The following is a 21,870-nucleotide window of genomic DNA, read 5'->3' on the forward strand; positions in this document are numbered from 1 at the left end:
AGTAGAGCCAGAGTTGGGTTCTGCTCTGCTGTAACAACACTCCATAAACTTATCCTTATCCCTCAGAGGGCAGACAGAATGAAAACCACAATCACAGAAAACTAATCAAACTGATCACATGGGCCACAGACTAGTCTAACTCAATGAAACTATGATGAGCCGTAACGTGTAGGGCCATCCAAGATGGTCGGGTCATGGTGGAGAGTTGTGACAAAATGTGGTCCACTGGAGAAGGGAATGGCAAACCCCTTCAGTATTCTTGCCTTGAGAACCCCATGAACAGGATGAAAAGGCTATGTGTGTATCATCTACTAAATCTGGTCACAGTTGACTTAGTAAGATTGCTTTTTCTTTTCCCCCATGAGCTTGCATATCAAGGAATTGATTTTGTTAAGGAAAACTTTCCCTGGTGCTTTTCTCCTTAGCACAATGCCCAGCCAATGAAGTCCGGACAGAATCCTCTGGCGTCATCCTCAGCCCAGGGTATCCAGGCAACTATTTTAACTCTCAGACCTGCTCCTGGAGCATCCGAGTGGAACCAAACTACAATATCACCATCTTTGTAGACACATTCCAAAGTGAAAAGCAATTTGACGCACTGGAAATATTTGATGGTAAGTGTCTTCAAACCTTGTTAACATACCAGCAACCTTGGGACTTCCCTTGTGGTCCAGTGGTTAAGACTCTGAGCTTCCACTCTGGAGGGTGTGGGTTAGATCTCTGGTCAGGGAACAAAGATCCCACATGCCTCTAGGTACAGTCAAAAAAAGAATACATACCAGGGACCTACACATAATATATAAGGATCTTGTTATATTTTGTAATGCACAAACTTGAATATATTCTTAAGACAAATTACATCTCCCCCCCCCACGCCCCACACACATGGAAAATGAATTATTCTTCGACTAATATGGTCTCAGAGATCAAGTGATAGGAAAAACATCACCATGCCCTTCTTAATGTTGCAAATTTAAACCATTGAAATGCTGGTTTAATACACCTTAAAAATGTACTGAATTTACATTAACCATTCTTTAATCCTTTAACATGAGGCTTTAAAGTATGGATGATTTCAGGAACTCTTCCTTTCCTTTCTCCTAAGATTATATTGATCTAGAAGATATTTTAGGAAATTTAAGAGAGCAGAGGGCTATAAGTACTTTAATTGATCTAAATTATTGTTTTACTAGAAATATATAAAAGTAATGGTCCATAGAGTTTTCTGGGTGATAAATGCTATAGTATTCTTAATGTAGAATTTTTTTAGAGATAGTTCCCTGAACAAATGCTAATACTGTTTTCAACGTGAGTCGTACGCATTTTTGTACAATTTTAATGAACATTTTAAAATGACAGTACTCTTCTAAAACATAGTATGTGCTTGAATTGTTGATTTGAAATGAAACTGATGTTAATAATTTTTCTTTATACAGAAGGATTATCATAGCCCCAAAATTAGACCATCATACAATTATGGCTGTAGATAATAACAGGGTTTTCACATGTTTTGATGGATTTGTCACTGAGTTCAGATAAATAACAATCAATTCAGTGAAAAAAAAATTGCTGTAATTGATTCTGTGTATGTTTGCATGCTTTTTATTGACTTGATGAATCATAATAGTCAAGTTGCTTCTGTGGATATACAGTAAATTAATTTACGGATTTTCAAAGATGAACTGCTAAATTGGAAATTAAACTCATACTTATATATGTAGAAACAGAGGACTGAAGAGTAATATTTTCATTTTCAGAGTTTTTAAGTGCATGTTAAAACAGACACGTACTATTGAAGACTTGGCCCTTAATCTCTAGGATAGGAAGTAGTAACACACTAGCCAGGTGTACAAACAGGCTTGTTTTGTCAATGAGGAGCTAGGGAAACTGTGCCTTGAGGCTGATTAGATGTCACAAATAGTAAAGGCAGGCAACCAACCTCCAGGGGCTGTGTGTGTGTCTTTGTGTATATATATTCCTATAAATTCTGTATGTAGCTATATATATATTTACATAATCATTCTAAATATATGTGGGTTCCTTTGTTTTACTTTGGTAGAATTGAAAGTTTAGCTGGCAGTGCTTCTACCTCTTCTAATTTCAGAAGCAAAATCGTTATCAATAATTTATGCCCAAAGCATTTACAGTGTGAGCTCCCTCCAAATACAGACAGATCACACCCATGATAAACCACAAGCAAAATAGTTAATAGAGATAATATCAAAGCAGTTGCTGTCAAAATTGCCAGAGATCTATGAGTAGGTTTGGTTTTACTCTCAAAGATTTTTCTATAAAATGAAAGGTCAGAGTTTCATATGAATAATTTTCTAAGCATTGGCATTTGTGTTGCAGTAAATGTCATGTTCATTGCATCTCTTTTGATTTTTTGAAATGCAGTGGCTGTTTTATAGCTCATGAGTTGGCAAAAAAAAAATAAATAAATTGATTATATCAATTTTAAGCTTTATTAACAGCAGTAGCATGGCGCCAGGTGGTGAAAGTGGTAAAGAATCTGCCTGCCAATGCAGGAGACACAAGATATACAGGTTTGTACCATAGGTCAGGAAGATCCCCTGGAGGAGGAAATGGCAACCCACCCCAGTGTTCTTGCTTGGACTATTCCATGGGCAGAGGAGATCAGTGGGCTACAGTCCATGGGGCCGCAAAGAGTTGAATATGACTGAGCGACTGAATGCACACAAACACACACACACACACACACACACACACACACACAGCTCAAGTAGTGAATATTCCTCAATTTAAAAACAAAATAGGACTTAAGTCATTATAGAACTAAACTGAGAAAGGTGTCAAAATACAAATGGTGGTCTTCACTTGTGCAAAACTTGCTAATTTTCATCTTAATAAAAGAGATGGTACTGCTGTTCATTATGGACATGTATATTTTTAAAGAATAATCCTTTAGAAAGTTTGTTACATGATAAGCAAAGACAAGAGATGAAAGATGATGAAGGATTACATGTTTGATTAAGAATATCTGAAACTTGACTCGAACTGGTCATAGCAAACACCCTCTTTCAACAACACAAGAGAAGACTCTACACATGGACATCACCAACACCAAAATCAGATTGATTATATTCTTTGCAGCAAGAGATGGAGAAGCTCTATACAGTCAACAAAAACAAGACCAGGAGCTGACTGTGGCTCAGATCATGAACTCCTTATTGCCAAATTCAGACTTAAATTGAAGAAAGTAGGGGAAACCGCTAGACCATTCAGGTATGACCTAAATCAAATCCCTTATGATTATACAGTGGAAGTGAGAAATAGATTTAAGGGCCTAGATCTGAGAGATAGAGTGCCTGATGAACTATGGACAGAGGTTCGTGACATTGTACAGGAGATAGGGATCAAGACCATCCCCATGGAAAAGAAATGCAAAAAAGCAAAATGGCTGTCTGAGGAGGCCTTACAAATAGCTGTGAAAAGAAGAGAGGTGAAAAGCAAAGGAGAAAAGGAAAGATATGAGCATCTGAATGCAGAGTTTCAAAGAATAGCAAGAAGAGACAAGAAAGCCTTCTTCAGCGATCAATGCAAAGAAATAGAGGAAAACAACAGAATGGGAAAGACTAGAGATCTCTTCCAGAAAATTAGAGGTACCAAGGGACTATTTCATGCAAAGATGGGCTTGATAAATGACAGAAATGGTCTGGACCTAACAGAAGCAGAAGATATAAAGAAGAGGTGGCAAGAATACACAGAAGAACTGTACAAAAAAGATCTTCACGACCCGGATAATGATGATGATGTGATCACTAATCTAGAGCCACCTAACAGAAGCAGAAGATATTAAGAAGAGGTGGCAAGAATACACGGAAGAACTGTACAAAAAAGATCTTCACAACCCAGATAATCATGATGATGTGATCGCAAATCTAGAGCCAGACATCTTGGAATGTGAAGTCAGGTGGGCCTTAGAAAGCATCACTATGAACAAAGCTAGTGGAGGTGATGGAATTCCAGTAGAGCTGTTTCAAATCCTGAAAGATGATGCTGTGAAAGTGCTGCACGCAATATGCCAGCAAGTTTGGAAAACTCATCAGTGGCCACAGGACTGGAAAAGGTCAGTTTTCATTCCAATTCCAAAGAAAGGCAATGCCAAACAATGCTCAAACTACCACACAATTGCACTCATCTCCCATGCTAGTAAAGTAATGCTCAAAATTCTCCAAGCCAGGCTTCAGCAACACGTGAACTGTGAACTCCCTGATGTTCAAGCTGGTTTTAGAAAAGGCAGAGGAACCAGAGATCAAATTGCCAACATCCACTGGATCACGGAAAAAGCAAGAGAGTTCCAGAAAAACATCTATTTCTGCTTTATTGACTATGCCAAAGCCTTTGACTGTGTGGATCACAATCAACTGTGGAAAATTCTGAAAGAGATGGGAATACCAGACCACCTAACCTGCCTCTTGAGAAATCTGTATGCAGGTCAGGAAGCAACAGTTAGAACTGGACATGGAACGACAGACTGGTTCCCAATAGGAAAAGGAGTCCATCAAGGCTATGAATTGTCACCCTGCTTATTTAACTTATATGCAGAGTACATCATGAGAAACGCTGGACTGGCAGAAACACAAGCTGGAATCAAGATTGCCAGGAGAAATATCAATAACCTCAGATATGCAGATGACACCACCCTTATGGCAGAAAGTGAAGAGGAACTAAAAAGCCTCTTGATGAAAGTGAAAGAGGAGAGTGAAAAAGTTGGCTTAAAACTCAACATTCAGAAAACAATGATCATGGCATCTGGTCCCATCACTTCATGGGAAATAGATGGGGAAACAGTGGAAACAGTGTCAGACTTTATTTTTCTGGGCTCCAAAATCACTGCAGATGGTGACTGCAGCCATGAAATTAAAAGACCTTTACTCCTTCGAAGAAAAGTTATGAGCAACCTAGATAGTATATTCAAAAGCAGAGACATTACTTTGCCGACTAAGGTCCATCTAGTCAAGGCTATGGTTTTTCCTGTGGTCATGTATGGATGTGAGAGTTGGACTGTGAAGAAAGCTGAGCGCCGAAGAATTGATGCTTTTGAACTGTGGTGTTGGAGAAGACTCTTGAGAGTCCCTTGGACTGCAAGGAGATCCAACCAATCCATTCTGAAGGAGATCAACCCTGGGATTTCTTTGGAAGGAATGATGCTAAAGCTGAAACTCCAGTACTTTGGCCACCTCATGAGAAGAGTTGACTCGTTGGAAAAGACTCTGATGCTGAGAGAGATTGGGGGCAGGAGGAGAAAGGGATGACCCAGGATGAGATGGCTGGATGGCATCACTGACTCGATGGATGTAAGTCTGAGTGAACTCCGGGATTTGGTGATGGACAGGGAGGCCTGGCATGCTGCAATTCATGGGGTCGCAAAGAGTCGGACACGACTGAGTGACTGAACTGAACTGAACTGAACTGAACTGAAAAAGGACATTTTAAAATTGTATAAATTCAGGTAAATTTATTTCCCAGTGGCATTTCATTTTAGAATATAAATTATCTCTTCAAACAACAAGTAAAAAGCACAGACAACACTTGTCCATAGTATTCTCCAGGCAAGCGTACTGGAATGGATTGCCATTTCCTTCTCCAGGAAATCTTCATGACCCAGGGATTACACCCGAATATCCTGCATCTCCTGCATTGGCAGGAAAGCCATGAAGCCTGTTAGAATTTGAGATGGCATCAAGGGTGTCCTGGAGGAGACCTTAAAGTGTGGATGTAGCTTCTGAATTCAATAGTGACTTGTCTCAACAAATAGTGTCAGGTTATGGTGATGAGAATAATGCCAGTGACTATTAACTATGTTAAGTATTAGCTTTTTTTTTTTTCAATTTTAAAAAATTAAATATACAGAAAGGGTTTTTTTAATATATATGGGCATGGACTTATTACTTGATGTATTGCATTTTAGTATTTTGTCAGATTTATTTTGTGTATTATTTTTTTCAAAGAAGCAACAAGTTCAGTCAATTTAGGAGCTCCTTGCACACCCTGTTCACTTGCACCTCTCCTGGAGGCATTTAATATTGTGAAGTGTCATGCATGTGCATGATTCATGGTTCATTTCCTATCTCTATCAGGCTATCGATCTGTCTGTCTATCTACTACCAAGTACCATCTCCTATCTATACACTCACAGACATGAACATTCACACAGTTTGTATATTGTACACTTTTGAATGTTTACACAATTGTTATCCTATTATATTTATTTGCAAGTAGATTTCACTTCTGAATATCATTTTTAATCTGTGTAGAATTTCTTTGAAAACATTTTTAATATCTTTTTAAACTCCAAACCACAAGTTAGAATCTAAATTTCCCTATGAAAATTGCTAGAATATACGTTTTGCTATACAAACATTTGTGCACATATTCTGGAGTTTATAAAAAATATAATTAAAACCTACAGGTGTATTGGCTATTACTAAACTGCTCTCCAAGGTGATTGTACTAATTTTTACTTTCACTGCTTCCATTTAGTCACTAAGCTGTATCCAACTCTTTGTGACCCCATGGTCTATAGCCTGCCAGGGTCCTCCATTCCCAAGCATGAACCCTAGAGTGGGTTGCCATTTCCTTCTCCAGGGGATCTTCCCAGCCAAGGGACTGAACCCATGTCTCCTGCATTGTCAGACAGATTCTTTAGCAATGAGCCACCTGGGAAGCCCGTACAGTCAAAGCTATGTACAGATGTGAGAGTTGGACCATAAAGAAGGCTGAGCACCAGAGAATTAATGCTTTCAAATTATGGTGCTGGTGCTCTCTCTTCCTAAGAGTTCCTTGGACTGTAAGAAGATCAAACCAGTCAATCCTGAAGGAAATCAACCCTGACTATTCATTAAAAGGACTGATACTGAAGCTGAAGCTCCAATACTTTGGCCACCTGATGCAAAGAGCCAACTCATTGAAAAAGACTCTGATGCTGGGAAAGATTGGGGGCAAAAGGAGAAATGGGGCCACAGAGGATGAGATGGTTGCATGGCATCACTGACTCAAGGGACATGAATTTGAACAAACTCTGGGAGATATGAAGGACAGGGAAGCCTGGAGTGCGGCAGTCCAGAAGGTCCCAAAGAACTGGATGACTTAGGGACTAAACAACAGTACTTTTACTAGTATTCAATTCCCTATATCGATTCAATGTTGCACATACTAATAGTAGTGGGAACTATTTTCTTTTTTTAAATTACTGCCATTTTATAAGTAACATTTTCATTTCAAGTATTATGTATTAACAGCATATATATCTTAAATTATTTTAGTTGGCTATTGCTTCTTTTATTGTTATTATTTTTATGAGGAACCGTATCTGTTGCTTTATTTGGAGTTCTTTGTCTCCTTTGGAACTAAATAGCTGTATATTGTACAGTTAGACTCCAACTTAATCGAAAGCTAAAAGTAGTCTGTATTTGTAGGTGCTAATTCATATCATAACTTTTTTGCTTTTTTTTGTTTCATTTAGGGTCTTCTGGTCAAAGTCCTCTGCTAGTGGTCTTGAGTGGAAACCATACTGAACAATCAAATTTTACAAGCAAGAGTAATCAGTTATATCTCCGCTGGTCCACTGACCATGCAACCAGTAAAAAAGGATTCAAGATTCGTTATTCAGGTCAGTAAGTGAAGTTAAGGTTTAATAGTAAAGTGTTAATTTATATTAACCTTTATAGGTTCTGCATTAAATTTTAAAAATTAAAGGTTTATACTATAAACCTAATTTCTAAAAATGAATTTGTAACTTCAATAGAAATAATTTGATGAAATCACTCAGTGATATCTATAAACTGTGTTAGGAAGAATAAACTATCTGTTGATTAATATTAATAAATATTTTTGCTAGCATCATAACCCATTGAATTGCATGCCACAGAAAGCAGAGTTTCTTTGCCCCAAAATAAAATAATATAATTTAATATAAATATATAATAATATCCCCTGGAGAAGGAAATGGCAACCCACTCCAGTATTCTTGCCTGGAGAATGCCATGGACAGAGGAGCTTGGTGGGCTATAGTCCACGGGGTTGCAAAGAGTCGGACACGACTGATCGACTTCACACTCACACATATAATAATATAAACAAAACATATTTTAGTTTTAAAGTATGTTTAAAAGCTAAGGAGACAAATAGGACAGGAGGAGATAATTGTATTGCATTTAATTTTATAAGTAATAATATCTTATGATTAGTAGCATGTCTTTTATTGATTATATGTTTATATGTCTGTTTATGTGAGATACTATATATATAAATATATACACACACATGTAACCATGTACAAATTAAATGTTTACATATATATATTTCCTTATCAACATTTAAAGGACTTTGTTTTTTCCCCATATAGTTCATTTATTTTCTGTCAGTAGTTTTTTATATTAATTAAATCAGTTAATATACTTCTGAAAGCTTAGATCCTCTCAATGTGGCTAGCCCTACAAAAGCTGTAGACAATCTAAAATCCTCATATTTTCATTGCTAAGCAAAATATCTAACCTTTTCTCAGTGTTACTACAATATCCATGCTAACAACTGAGGTCCATTTCCCAAGAGAGACAGTTGCCCACTCTATGCATTTTTATGGACCAGTGTAACTCCCAGGGGTTGCTTATTCCAAGTCTGTTGTGCATTGTCAGTGAAGGGCAACATCCTGTGGACAGAGAAAGGTGTTAGTAGTTTTAAGAATATTTTTGCTGTCTCTGATTGGTAGGTATCATGAAATGATGAAAAGCATTGAAAAAGCATTCGTGTTTTGAAATGTCTGTTGATGGGAAGACAGAGAATCTGAAATTCACTTGTGTTTCCTCTACAAAGTCTAATAAAACATGCCTAGATCTTTGTTTTCCCCTTTCACTAAAGTAGCCATTCAAAAAGCTTATCAGCAAAGAGTTCACAGTTGAAATCCCTTCATTGGAATGGGTATTGAGATCATTAGGACAATGATTGGATTTTTGTTCATCAAATTCCTTGTTCTGAAAAATAAATACTCAAGCCTGTAGAATTGTTTGAATTTATTTCTAATGAGCAGAAATGGATATTGCAGGGGTAATCATGGTGAACATAATTTATCTTGTTTTATCTGTGGCAAATTACTTAATAGCCTGGTGGTGTGACTACACCTTGAATTCTGTCACTCAAAGGATATTTTCATTCATTATAGAACAAGATGATTCTCTTTGTTGGGAAATCAGGAAAAAGAAGAATTTAAAGTGAAGGCGATAAACTGTTGTTTTGTGAGTGGACATATCTATGTATCTCTCTATAGATATGGATACAGATAGATCTTTGAACAGCTTTTCAGTTAAAATTCAATGGTGGTTCAATGACCACTGCTAGGAGTCCATCACCAGTAGTTTTAGAGCAGTGATCCCTGGACGGTAGTACGTGGGCCAGGGAGTTACAGCCCATAATATGACCATGTGTTGCAACACAAATCCTTGCCTTACGCATGTCAACTATTGGTCATTGGGTGTAAGAACCATGTAACTGATCTACATAATTGACAAACAAAACACAGCAACAACAAAAGCAAGTGCTTGTACATCATGGTTCAAGTCAATTCAATAAACTGCTAAGTGATTGTTGAGGTAGTAATGGTCATTCACTATTAAATCAAGGGTGTGCATGTGTGCTAAGTTGCTTCAGTCATGTCTGGTTCTTTGCGACCCCTGGATGTAGCCCACTAGGCTCCTCTGTCCATGAGATTCTCAAGGCAAGAATATGGAGTGGGTTGCCATGCCCTTCTCCAGGGGATCTTCCTGACCCAGTGATTGAACCCACATTTCTTAAGTCCCCTGGCTTGGCAAGTGGGTTCTTTACTACAAGCACCACCTGGTAAACCCGTTAAATCAAGCACCTGGAAGTTAATGATAAGTTGTGGGCTTCCCTGTGGCTCAGCTGGTAAAGGATCAGCCCGCAATGCAGGAGATCTGGTTTTGATCCCTGGGTTGGGAAGATTCCTTGGAAAAGGGAAAGGCTATCCACTGCAGTGTTCTGGCCTAGAGAATTCCATAGACTGTATTGTCCATGGGGTCACAAAGAGCTGAACACAACTGAGTGACTTTCACTTTCAGTGTTGGGAGAGTCAGAACTACAGAATGGGTGTTGTAAATACACCCAGACCCCAGCAGAGCCAGCTGCACCCATGTCTTCCATCCCCGATACTTCCTTGACTGCCACCCTCCATTACCTGCTCTTCCAAGGCAGCACCAGCAGAGTGCAACGGTTTGACCCTGGTCCTTTTGATTCTTAGCATGGCCAGAAATCAAACAGGCAGGACCCTGTGTTCTAATCTTCCCCTGTTTTCTGCGCCATGTTTCCTTGGGCTTCCCAGGTGCGCTAGGGGTAAAGAACCCATCTGCCAATGTAGGAAACTTAAGAGATGTGGTTTTGATCCCTGGGTTGGGAAGAACCCCTGGAGAAGGAAATGAGAACCCACTCCAGTATTCTTGCCTGGATGATTCCACTGACAGAGGGGCCTGGCGGGCTACAGTCCATGGGATCTCACAGAGTCAGACATGACTGAGTGGCTTAGCATTCTCACCATGTCTTCCTGCTTGGGCCTCTCTGTATCTTGTTCTAGACGAGTTAGAAAAGAACTAATGATGATAGAAGGAACTGTCAGTGGGAAAGGAAACAGTTATTGGACCCTATCAGTTCACTCCCTCAGTCATTTCCAACTCTCTGCGACCTCATGGACTACAGCACGCCAGGCCTCCCTGTTCATCACAGCTCCCGGAGCTTACTCAAACTCATGTCCATTGAGTCGGTGATGCCATCTAACTACCTCATCCTCTGTCATCCCCTTCTCCTCCTGCCTTCAATCTTTCCAGCATCAGGGTCTTTTCAAATGAGTCAGCTCTTTGCATCAGGTGACCAAAATATTGGAGGTTCAGCTTCAACCATCAGTCCTTCCAATGAACACCCAGGACTGATCTCCTTTAGGATGGACTGGTTGGATTTCCTTGCAGTCCAAGGGACTCTCAAGAGTCTTCTCCAGCACCACAGTTCAAAAGCATCAATTCTTCAGTGCTCAGCTTTCTTTATAGTCCAACTCTCACATTCATACATGACTACTGGAAAAACCATAGATTTGACTAGATGGACCTTTGTTGGTGAAGTAATGTCTCTGTTTTCTAATATGCTATCTAGGTTGGTCATAGATTTTCTTCCAAGGATCAAGTGTCTTTTAATTTCATGGCTGCAGTCAGCATTTGCAGTGATTTTGGAGCCCCTAAAAGTAAAGTTTCTCACTGTTTCCATTGTTTTCCCATCTATTTGCCATGATGGGACTGGATGCCATGATCTTAGTTTTCTGAATATTGAGTTTTAAGGCAACTTTTTCACACCCCTCTTTCTCTTTCAAGAGGCTCTTTAGTTCTTCACTTTCTACCATATGGGTGGTGTCATCTGCACATCTGAGGTTATTGATATTTCTCCTGGAAATCTTGATTCCAGCTTATGCTTCATCCAGTCCAAGATTTCACATGATGTACTCTGCATATAAGTTAAATAAGCAGGGTGACAATATACAGCCTTGACATAGTCCTTTCCCGATTTGGAACTACTCTGTTGTTCCATGTCCAGTTCTAACTGTTGCTTTTTGACCTGCATATGGAAATCTCAGGAGGCAGGTAAGGTGGTCTGGTATTCCCATCACTTGAAGAATTTTCCAGTTTGTTGTAATCCATACAGTCAAAGGCTTTGGTCTAGTCAATAAAGCAGAAGTAGATGTTTTTCTGGAACTCTTGCTTTCCTGATGATCCAACAGATGTTGGCAATTTGTTCTCTGGTTCCTCTGCTTTTTCTGAATCCAGCTTGAACATTTGGATGTTCACAGTTCACATACTGTTGAAGCCTGGCTTGGAGAATTTTGAGCATTACTTTGCTAGCATGTGAGATGAATGCAATTGTGCAGTAGTTTGAGAATTCTTTGGCATTGCTTTTCTTTGGGATTGGAATGTAAGCTGACCTTTTCCAGTCCTGTGGCCACTGCTGAGTTTTCCAAATTTGCTGACATATTCAGTGCCACACTTTCACAGCATCATCTTTTAGGATTTGAAATAGCTCAACTGGAATTCCAACATCTCCACTAGCTTTTTTTGTAGTCATGCTTCCTAAGGTCCACTCGACTTCTCTTCCCAGGATGTCTGGCTCTAGCTGAGTGATCACATTATCATGGTTATCTGGGTCATGAAGATCTTTTTTGTTTAATTCTGTGTATTCTTGCCACCTCTTCTTAATATCTTCTGCATCTGTTAGGTCCATACAATTTCTGTCCTTTATTGTGCCCATCTTTGCATGAAATGCTCCCTTGGTATCTCTCATTTCCTTGAAGAAAGAAATTAAGGTTCTGTTGTACCCTATAGAGTTAGACAATTATCCTGCTGTTCCTCTCTCTTAACAGACTGAACTGTGACAAAAACCCACCCCAAGAACCATGTAGTCCCACTGCCCCTTCAGGAGCATCTCAGACTTTATCTCTAAACTTGGCCAGGGTCTACAGTCCGCTTGGTCTTCCTAGTTTTTATTATTTTAATTTCTTGACACAATAATTCTCAGTAGTTGGTAGCTGAGGTGCCTGAGTATACTCATACCTTCCCTAAACCAAATATTTTTGTTCACTCAAAACTTAAAATAGTCTCAAACAATTGAACATAGAAAATGCCATGACCAGTAGGACACGAGTTTCTTCTAAGGGTTAGTGGATTTTACATTAATAAAAATGAGTCTGTTAAAAAAAAAGAAAGAAAGAAAGAAACAGCACTTCAGAAGACCCTCTGGCTGAGAATATTCTCTGAGGATACATCTCACAGAAGCATGGTTGACAACCTAGCCAGACACACAGACATCACTTCTCGGCAATGCTCTGATGTGAAGTCTTCAGAAGGTTCCTTCTGAATTTATTTCTAAGGAAAAGTTTGGCATTAAGCCTTCAGACCTGTGTGTGTGTACTTTCGATGTGGAACCCCCACAGAGGAGTGGGACATTTAAAACCTCTCCTTTGAAAGGAACCCTGGCTTTCCAGGACTTCACAGCTTTCTTTAGTTTAGGTTTTATTCATCTAAAGGAGGTTCATAGGATTTTATGCTGTGGTGAAACTGGCCTTGAAAGAGTAAACTGAGTTTCTTTATCTAAAAGTGTAAATAAGATGTAGAGCCTTTTAGCCACTGAAAGGTTAGATTCTGTGTAGGTAAGACTGATTTTCACAATTCCTATCTTTAATTTTTGAAAACCTCCCTGCAAATGCAATGATTAAAGCTATTGAAACATGGTCATCAAAAAAGATGTTCACAACCCAGATAATCACGATAGTGTGATTATCACTCACCTAGAGCCAGACATCCTAGAATGTGAAGTCAAGTGGGCCTTAGAAAGCATCACTATGAACAAAGCTAGTGGAGGTGATGGAATTCCAGTTGAGCTATTTCAAATCCTGAAACATGATGCTGTTGAAAGTGCTGCACTCAATATGCCAGCAAATTTGGAAAACTCAGCACTGGCCACAGGACTGGAAAAGGTCAGTTTTCATTCCAATCCCAAAGAAACGCAATGCCAAAGAATGCTCAAACTACCACACAATTGCACTCATCTCACACGCTAGTAAAGTAATGCTGAAAATTCTCCAAGCCAGGCTTCAGCAATATGTGATCCGCGAACTTCCAGATGTTCAAGCTGGATTTAGAAAAGGCAGAGGAAACAGATATCAAACTGCCAACATCCGCTGGATCACGGAAAAAGCAAGAGAGTTCCAGAAAAACATCTATTTCTGCTTTATTGACTATGCCAAAGCCTTTGACTGTGTGGATCACAATAAACTGTGGAAAATTTGAAAGAGATGGGAATACCTGACCACCTGACCTGCCTCTTGAGAAATTTGTATGCAGGTCAGGAAGCAACAGTTAGAACTGGACATGGAACAACAGACTGGTTCCAAATAGGAAAAGGAGTATGTCAAGGTTGTATATTGTCACCTTTCTCAGAGTACATCATGAGAAATGCTGGGCTGGAAGAAGCACAACCTGGAATCAAAATTGCCGGGAGAAATATCAATAACCTCAGATATGCAGATAACACCACCCTTATGGCAGAAAGTGAAGAGGAACTAAAAAGCCTCTTGATGAAAGTGAAAGTGGAGAATGAAAAAGTTGCCTTAAAGCTCAACATTCAGAAAACGAAGATCATGGCATCTGGTCCCATCACTTCCTGGAAAATAGATGGGGAAACAGTGGAAACAGTGGCAGACTTTATTTTTCTGGGCTCCAAAATCACTGCAGAAGGTGACTGCAGCCATGAAATTAAAAGACGCTTACTCCTTGGAAGAAAAGTTATGACCAACCTAGATAGCATGTTGAAGAGCATAGACATTACTTTGCCAACTAAGGTCCGTCTAGTCAAGGCTATGGTTTTTCCTGTGGTCATGTATGGATGTTAGAGTTGGACTGTGAAGAAAGCTGAGCACTGAAGAATTGATGCTTTTGAACTGTGGTGTTGGAGAAGGCTCTTGAGAGTCCCTTGGACTGCAAGGAGATCCAACCAGTCCATTCTGAAGGAGATCAGCCTTGGGATTTCTTTGGAAGGAATGATGCTAAAGCTGAAACTCCAGTACTTTGGCCACCTCATGTGAAGAGTTGACTCATTGGAAAAGACTCTGATGCTGGGAGGGATTAGGGGCAGGAAGAGAAGGGGACGACAGAGGATGAGATGGCTGGATGGCATCACTGACTTGATGGACGTGAGTTTGAGTGAAATCCGGGAGTCGGTGATGGACAGGGAGGCCTGGCATGCTGTGATTCATGGGGTCGCAAAGAGTCAGACACGACTCAGCGACTGAACTGAGCTGAACTGAACGTGGTCATCAACATAAAGTAGTGCATTTTCTTCAAAGATGGTATTCAAATCCCACATGTTAAAAAGAGCCTACCTCATGATACAATTCTCAGGATTCATTAAACAACAAGGAAAAAATTAATGGCCTTGATTGTAAGATATTATATTCTTAAATTTTCTCCATTTTAATGATACTCTTTTTTTTGGTCAGAAAGTCAAAATTCCACCACCACATTGATTAACAGTTGTAAATAATATAAACTTCAAACTCAAGAGACTTGAGCCTTGGGTCTAGATTTCTTGGATTTTTAAGAAATGATAACTTTTGAATTTTTTTGGATTGTTTATCTTTTTATTTTATATTGGCATATAACCCATTAACAATACTGTGACCATTTCAGGTGCAAAGCAGAGTGACTCAGCTATACATTTTTTTTTAATTGATTTTTTTAGACTTTTTTTTTTGAAGTTTTGGATCACAGCCAAATGGATAGGAAGTTCCTGAGATTTTCCCTATTCTCCTTGGCTTTTGTCTCCTTGTTCACATCATCAACAGAGGCTACATTTGTTAATCTACACTGACACGTCATTATCTCCCAAGGTCCATAGTTCACACTGGGTTCACTCTTGGTATTGAACATCCTGTGGATATGGACAAATGTAAAATGACATTAACCCACCATTGTGGATTCATGTAGCATATTTTCACTGCTGAAAAATCCTTTGAGCTCCACTGTCCTTCCCCCAGCAGCCTCTGGAAACCACTAATCTTTTTACTTCTTCCAGAGCTTTACCTTTTCTAGAATGTCATAAGGTTGGAATCATGCAGTACGTACCCTTTTTAGGTTGGTTTCTTTCACTTAATCATATGCAATTAAGGCTCCTCCATGGCTTTTGACAGATCATTTATTTTTAGCCTTGAATAATATTGCATTGTCTGGATGGACCACAGTTGGTTTATTCATTTACCTACTGAAGGGCACCTTGGTTGCTTCTGAGTTTTGGCAACTCTGAATAATGCTGCTATGAACATCTGGGCATAGGTTTCTGCGTGGACATAAGCTTTTAGCTCCTTTGGGTAACTACAAGGAGCATGATTGCTGGATTGTGTGATAAGAGTGTGTGTAGTTTTGCAAGAAACTGCCACACTGTCTTCCAGGGTGGCTGCACCATTCTGGATCCCCATCAGCAATGAATGAGTGTTCCTTTTGCGCCACTCCCTTGCATCCACAACCGCAACACTTTTGTACTTGAAGATGCTTTTAGTAAAGTTTCTGTATCAGTGCTGATTTCCCACTGTTTTAACAATAAGAGAATTTCTTCCATTTATATGTCTTTTACCAAGCAAAATGCAGCATTTATTTATTTCTTTATGTATGTGTGTTTGTGTGCCCACAGCACCTTACTGCAGCTTGACCCACACCGTGAAGAATGGTGGTGTTTTAAATAGGACTGTAGGAGAAGTTGGAAGTAAAGTGCAGTATTTCTGCAAACCTGGGTATCGGATGATTGGCCATAGCAATGCCACCTGTAGACGGAATCCAGTTGGCATGTATCAGTGGGATTCCCTTGCTCCACTCTGCCAGGGTAAGAAATGTGTTTTTCATTCCCAAGCTTGAGTTCAATTTATTGTTTTATTTTAATCACAACTTACTGGAGCTGTGATTATGGATTAAAAGGTAAGGGAAAATTGAATGTGAGTTCATAAAAACAAATTAAACTTTCTACTGCCCATGCAAACACTTCTAACATTTGCACTAGGCTTGATTGAGCTTTATAGCCTGAATTCATAGGATGGTTTGAACACACTCAGTAGATACTGTGTAAAGTTATCTTAATACTTGACTTATATTTCATTTTGAAATTAAAAACTGTGTTATCCAACTTAGAGTTTTCTTGACAGTTGTATAAATTTAAAAAAATCAATTACTGAAGCTCATTTTCCCTTCTCTTAGATTAAAAACTCATACTTTGAGCCACACACTGCATATTTCATTTTCTTTTGGTCACTTAAAGCTAGGACTTGTCAGAGTTGATTTCAATATCTCATGCCTTTTGCCCCATTTTATCTCCCATATGCATAAAAATCATATTTCCAAATAAGGCATTTTGATTTTAATTGAAGACTTTGAAGTCATGAAATTTTCACAGTTTTATCTTATCAAAATTTATATGCATAATGAAATATATTGGTCTTTGATAACTAATTACATTTTATGAATGGAACCTCATATGGATTTCCTTGTTTCCAGCTTTCATTAGATATTAGACTTTCTAGTGTCGCTTTCTGAGACAATAATAGATATTTATCACAATGTTGTATGTCTGTTTAACCACAAGAAGTTAATCAGACACCTAGCCTGCATCATTTATGTTTTACCTCCAGAAATTCTTCTTTAATGTAAGATAAACAAGATCCAATGAGCTTGTTTCATTAGGAATGATTTTTCTTTTCCAAGAAGAGTTCTTTTTCTTTCAAAAGAAGAAATGCTTCTCATTCTCTTTCAATGTTTCATTACTCTCTGCCTATGAAGGAGGATTATTGCTCAGAGAACAGCCCCATGGGCTACCTGTCCTTGGCACCTGGATCAGGATGCCCAGGACATAAGCCATGACCTAAATAGGAGACTGAACCAGGAAAAGGGCTGAGAACAGAACTGACAAGGGTTCCCAAACTCTGACCTCTAGGGGCTGAGTCCCTGGAAAGGACCCTGAATGGACTTGAAAACTGGAATCAAACAAATAAATAAGTGGACAAATACCCCTGTGTGGCAGTAGGAACCCACTTTTAATATCCATTTAATTAATTTATATATTTAATATATATTTAATATTGCAATATATCATTTAACATTTCAGTTATCTTCTGGAGGTGGTACAGTTTTTTCTCAATGGTTTGAACCCCATGCCTTTTATTCTGACAGAGGAACAAGCACAACTTACACATTTCCTACCTGCACTAGGATGTTGGCTTTTAGTTACAATTTTTTAAATGTGCAAAATAATGTTTTGAAATGTTTGCTAAAAATGCACCTTTTAGTAACTGAGGGAGGCGTAAATCCACGGGTCCGTGTCAGGTCTTTTCAGGCCCCGGTGCTAGCTTCATGACCATGAAGGTGCTGCCCCAGGACCCCCAGCAGGATACCTGTCCAGGCAGCATTAGATCAGTAATTTGAATGGGGAGAAATGTGCACACTAATGACTTTCTAATATAGGCATTTGAGAATGATTTTCTTTTTCCATTGAAGATGATATATCTTCTGACAGAATCTTCTTTACTCTCCTTTTCATAGACTTTTTACTGGTGGCATCTTAGAAGCACAGAATTTTAATAGAAAAACATCACCTGTTAGGCAGTGCATCCTAATCTCCCTATGTCTGGTTCCTGCTAACGTAAAACAGGATCTTTGTTTCGACAATCCGTCTATTTATGTATGCTGGCTGCACGCGGTCTCCGTTGCTTTGTGCCGGCTCTCTCTGGGTGTAGCGAGCGGGGACTACTATCTAGTTCCGGTGCTCGGGCTTCTCATTGTGATGGCTTCTCTTGCTGTGGATGGAGCACAGGCTCTAGAGCTTGCGGGCTTCAGTAGTTTTGACACATGGGTTTAGTTGCCCCTCAGCATGTGATCCAACCAGTGCCCCCTGCATTGCAATGAGAATTCTTACCTGCCGGACCACCAGGGAAGCTCTCAGAATCATTGAGACAGTTCAAGTGCTAGGACAGTCCTGGGCAGGACCCAGCAAATAGGCACCTACACTGTCCCTCGCCTGTGAGTGAGAACATGCAACCAGCCAGATGGGTGTGTCGTTGCAGAGAACCTCAGCCTGCTTTTCTTCCTTTCCTTGACCTTTCAAATTACTTCTCTCAGAAAACCTGTTATTGGTTTTTATGCTCCTTGATAAAGCAGGGCATATCTGCTGCCCTTCAGGCTTCATTTCCTGCCTTCAAGCAAGAGGCTCCGCCAGGCAGCTGTTTCCCTTATCAATACTCTCATCTTATTCATCTTGGAAGGAAGCTAAATTAGAACTGAAATTTTCTGTATTATCTCAAAGATCCAGTTAAACTGGTGCCTCACAGGGCTCGGCTTTCAGGTCCCCATGTTACAGGGAGAGGAACTCTTTATCACAAAGCCGTGATTCCCAGAGCCCTTGTGAGCCAAGCCCTGGTTTGGGCTTGATGTTGTGGGTTGTTTATGCTTTGCTTGTGTTCTACAAGTGATGAAGCAAAAGGACAGCAATCATTCTCACAAAGGATATGATTAAGCTTCTGTTCATATAGTCCAGACTTTAAGATGGAAAGATACCGTTGCCTGCACTCTGCTAATGTGCGTTAATGTAAAGGCTGTGGGCAGAATGAGAGACGGGTGGGCCGGTAGGGTGGTTCCTGTGTGTCTGCTGTGAGCCAGATGGTCATCTTCATATATTCTTCATTTAAAAATGTTTCCCAAACCTTTTGAAATACAAAAGCCATTTTTAGCTGGCACACAGTACAGAAACCAGCCACAGGCTGCTTCTGCCCTGGGTGGAGGTCTGCTGACCTCTGACCCACATAATGTGCCAGGATCAGATCACAACACAAGGGTAATTCAGCCAGTGTCAGATATCATCTATAGCCTTCAAATTACATCTTAAGCATTTTACAAAAGATGCATAATATACTCTATCATGTGATGGAATCTGGAGTGTTTATTCACCAAGTTAAATGATGCATTTTCTCCATCTATGCTTGGCACATACATCACTAAGCTCTATGTTTCCTGTCTGTGTCTGGAACATGGTGGATAATACACAGTAGTGTGTGCAAATGTACATGAAGGGTAATTTAGTGTAATAGCAATAGTGAGATGAAGCCCTTGATCTTCCTGGGCAAGGAACTGTGCAAAGTTTGCTGAGTCCTCATTTATTTCTAAGAGAATACAGAGTCCTATCGAAAAGAGTAGCTAACAGATCAACTGTGTGCACTCCAGTCAAGGGCAGCCCCGTGACATTGCACAGAAAGTGTATACTCAGAGCACACAGCCAGACACAGAGAACTCACAGTGTTCCCAAAAGGCCGCCGAAGGTGTTTCCCGTTCTTCTGGAGGGAAGAGTCCACACAGAACATTAGAAGTGTCGCCTAGTTCCTCCAGCTTCTGTCCCCAGGCTCTTGGTTTTTATTGACTGGAACTTTATATTTCTTTGTTCCCAAGAAATGGCTCTTTTCTTTTTAAACATTCACACCTTGCCTTCTTATGACTCCTCCTCCAGTCCTTCAAGAGCAGAGAGTGGGGCCAGCTACTTTCTGCAGTGTCCAGTGAGCAGTGGCTTTGCCCCTCAGTGACTGGCCTGGCAGCTGCACGTGCCAGGCCACAGCCTGTCCTGGTCATCTGTCATTTGTCTGTCGACCACTGGGTCCCCTCCTTTCCGGAGCTCTTCTCTTTGTTTAGATGATTGTTTTTGTTTTCCTTCCTTGGGCTGTGATGTGCTAACTATTTTTGAGAGCTCTAGAGCAGCTAAAGATGCTTCTCAACTGAATCCTGAATTCCTGCATTGTCCATCCAGAACCACCAGTGTTAAGTTAAGTTGCCCATCTTTTTGTGGTAATGTCTGTACACACCAGTCATGATGTTCCTCTGTCTGCCCTCCTTCTCAGAAACACTAGCCTTTATCCCTCAAGACAAATAGGAAGTTGCTTCTTATGGTAGTAAAACCTCTTTGTAAAGGGCCTGACATCATACCCGACCCCAGAAAGCAAATAAATGCTGTGACACCCTCCTGGCCTAGAGGTGATTCCAGCCTATTATCTCCTTTTTTACTGCTATTTTCTGTCTCAGCCTTCACCCAGGATTAATGGTGTATGGTGTGCTGGCTGAGAGTCACCTGAGATGTTGCTTGGAATTTCGGAAATCACACAGAAGCAGAGAATGGACTGGGGGACAGTGTCGGAAGGAGAGAGTAGGACGGATTGAGAATGTAGCCTTGACTTATACACACTGCCATGTATGTGTAAAACAGATAACTAGCGGGAAGCTGCTCTATAACATGGGGAGCCCAGCCTGGCCCTCTGTGATGACCTAGAGGGCTGGGGTGGGGTGAGAGGATCAAGAGGGAGGATATATATATATATATAATTATGGCTGATTTGCCTTGATGTATGACAGAGACTACCGCAACACTGTGAAGCAAATGTCCTCCAATTAAAATCAAAACACAGAATTTGGGAAATCAGTGAAGACAAAGGAAATAAATAAGGTGGGAGGAGTGTCCAGAAATATCATTAATGCTCAAATTCAGCATGGCATTTTTATTAGTTTGGCCAAAATTCAGTAAAAACCTTAATGAACTTTTTGCCCAACCCAATATTTTCAGAATTATATTTTTTAAATATATTTCTAACCTATTCATTTATCCATCCATTTATCACTGGTGGTTGGATACTGGAAATAAAAAGATATGATATACTTAAATGGGATTGCAGCCAGGAAGTTAAAACATATTTGCTCCTTGGAAGTAAAGCTATGACAAACCTAGACAGTGTATTAAAAAGCAGAGACATCACTTTGCCAACAAAGGTCCATATAGTCAAAGCTTTAGTTTTTTCAGTAGTCATGTATGGATATGAGCGTTGGACCATAAAGAAAGCTGAGCACCAAAGAACTGAAGCTTGTGAACTGTGGGGTTGGAGAACAATCTTGAGAGTCCCTAGGACAGCAAGGAGATCAAACCAGTCAATCTTAAAGGAAATCAATCCTGATATTCCCTGGAAAAGACTGATGTTGAAGCTGAAGCTCCAACACTTTGGCCACCTGATACAAAGAGCTGATTCATTGGAAAAGACCCTGTGATACTGGGATTGACTGAGGGCAGGAAGAGAAGGGGATGGCAGAGGATGAGATGGTTGGATGGCATCACTGACTCAGTGGACATGAGTTTGAGCAAACTCAGGGAGATGGTGAAGGACAGGGAAGTCTAGTGTGCTACAGTCCAGGGGTCTCAAAGAGTCAGACAGGACTTAGTGACGGAACAACAGCAACAATA

General features: G+C 39.9%; 1 protein-coding gene across 1 annotated transcript in view; it reads left to right on the top strand.

Annotated features, from left to right (window-relative positions):
• Positions 1–21,870, top strand: part of CSMD1 (CUB and Sushi multiple domains 1) — a 2,085,346-nt gene that overhangs the window by 1,933,091 nt on the left and 130,385 nt on the right. Inside the window, 3 exon segments of the mRNA XM_018042044.1 lie at positions 426–614; positions 7,490–7,636; positions 16,252–16,440. Coding sequence (XP_017897533.1) covers positions 426–614; positions 7,490–7,636; positions 16,252–16,440 — 525 coding nt within the window.

Source organism: Capra hircus, chromosome 27 (assembly GCF_001704415.2).
Source record: "Capra hircus breed San Clemente chromosome 27, ASM170441v1, whole genome shotgun sequence".
Taxonomy (NCBI): Eukaryota; Metazoa; Chordata; class Mammalia; order Artiodactyla; family Bovidae; genus Capra; species Capra hircus.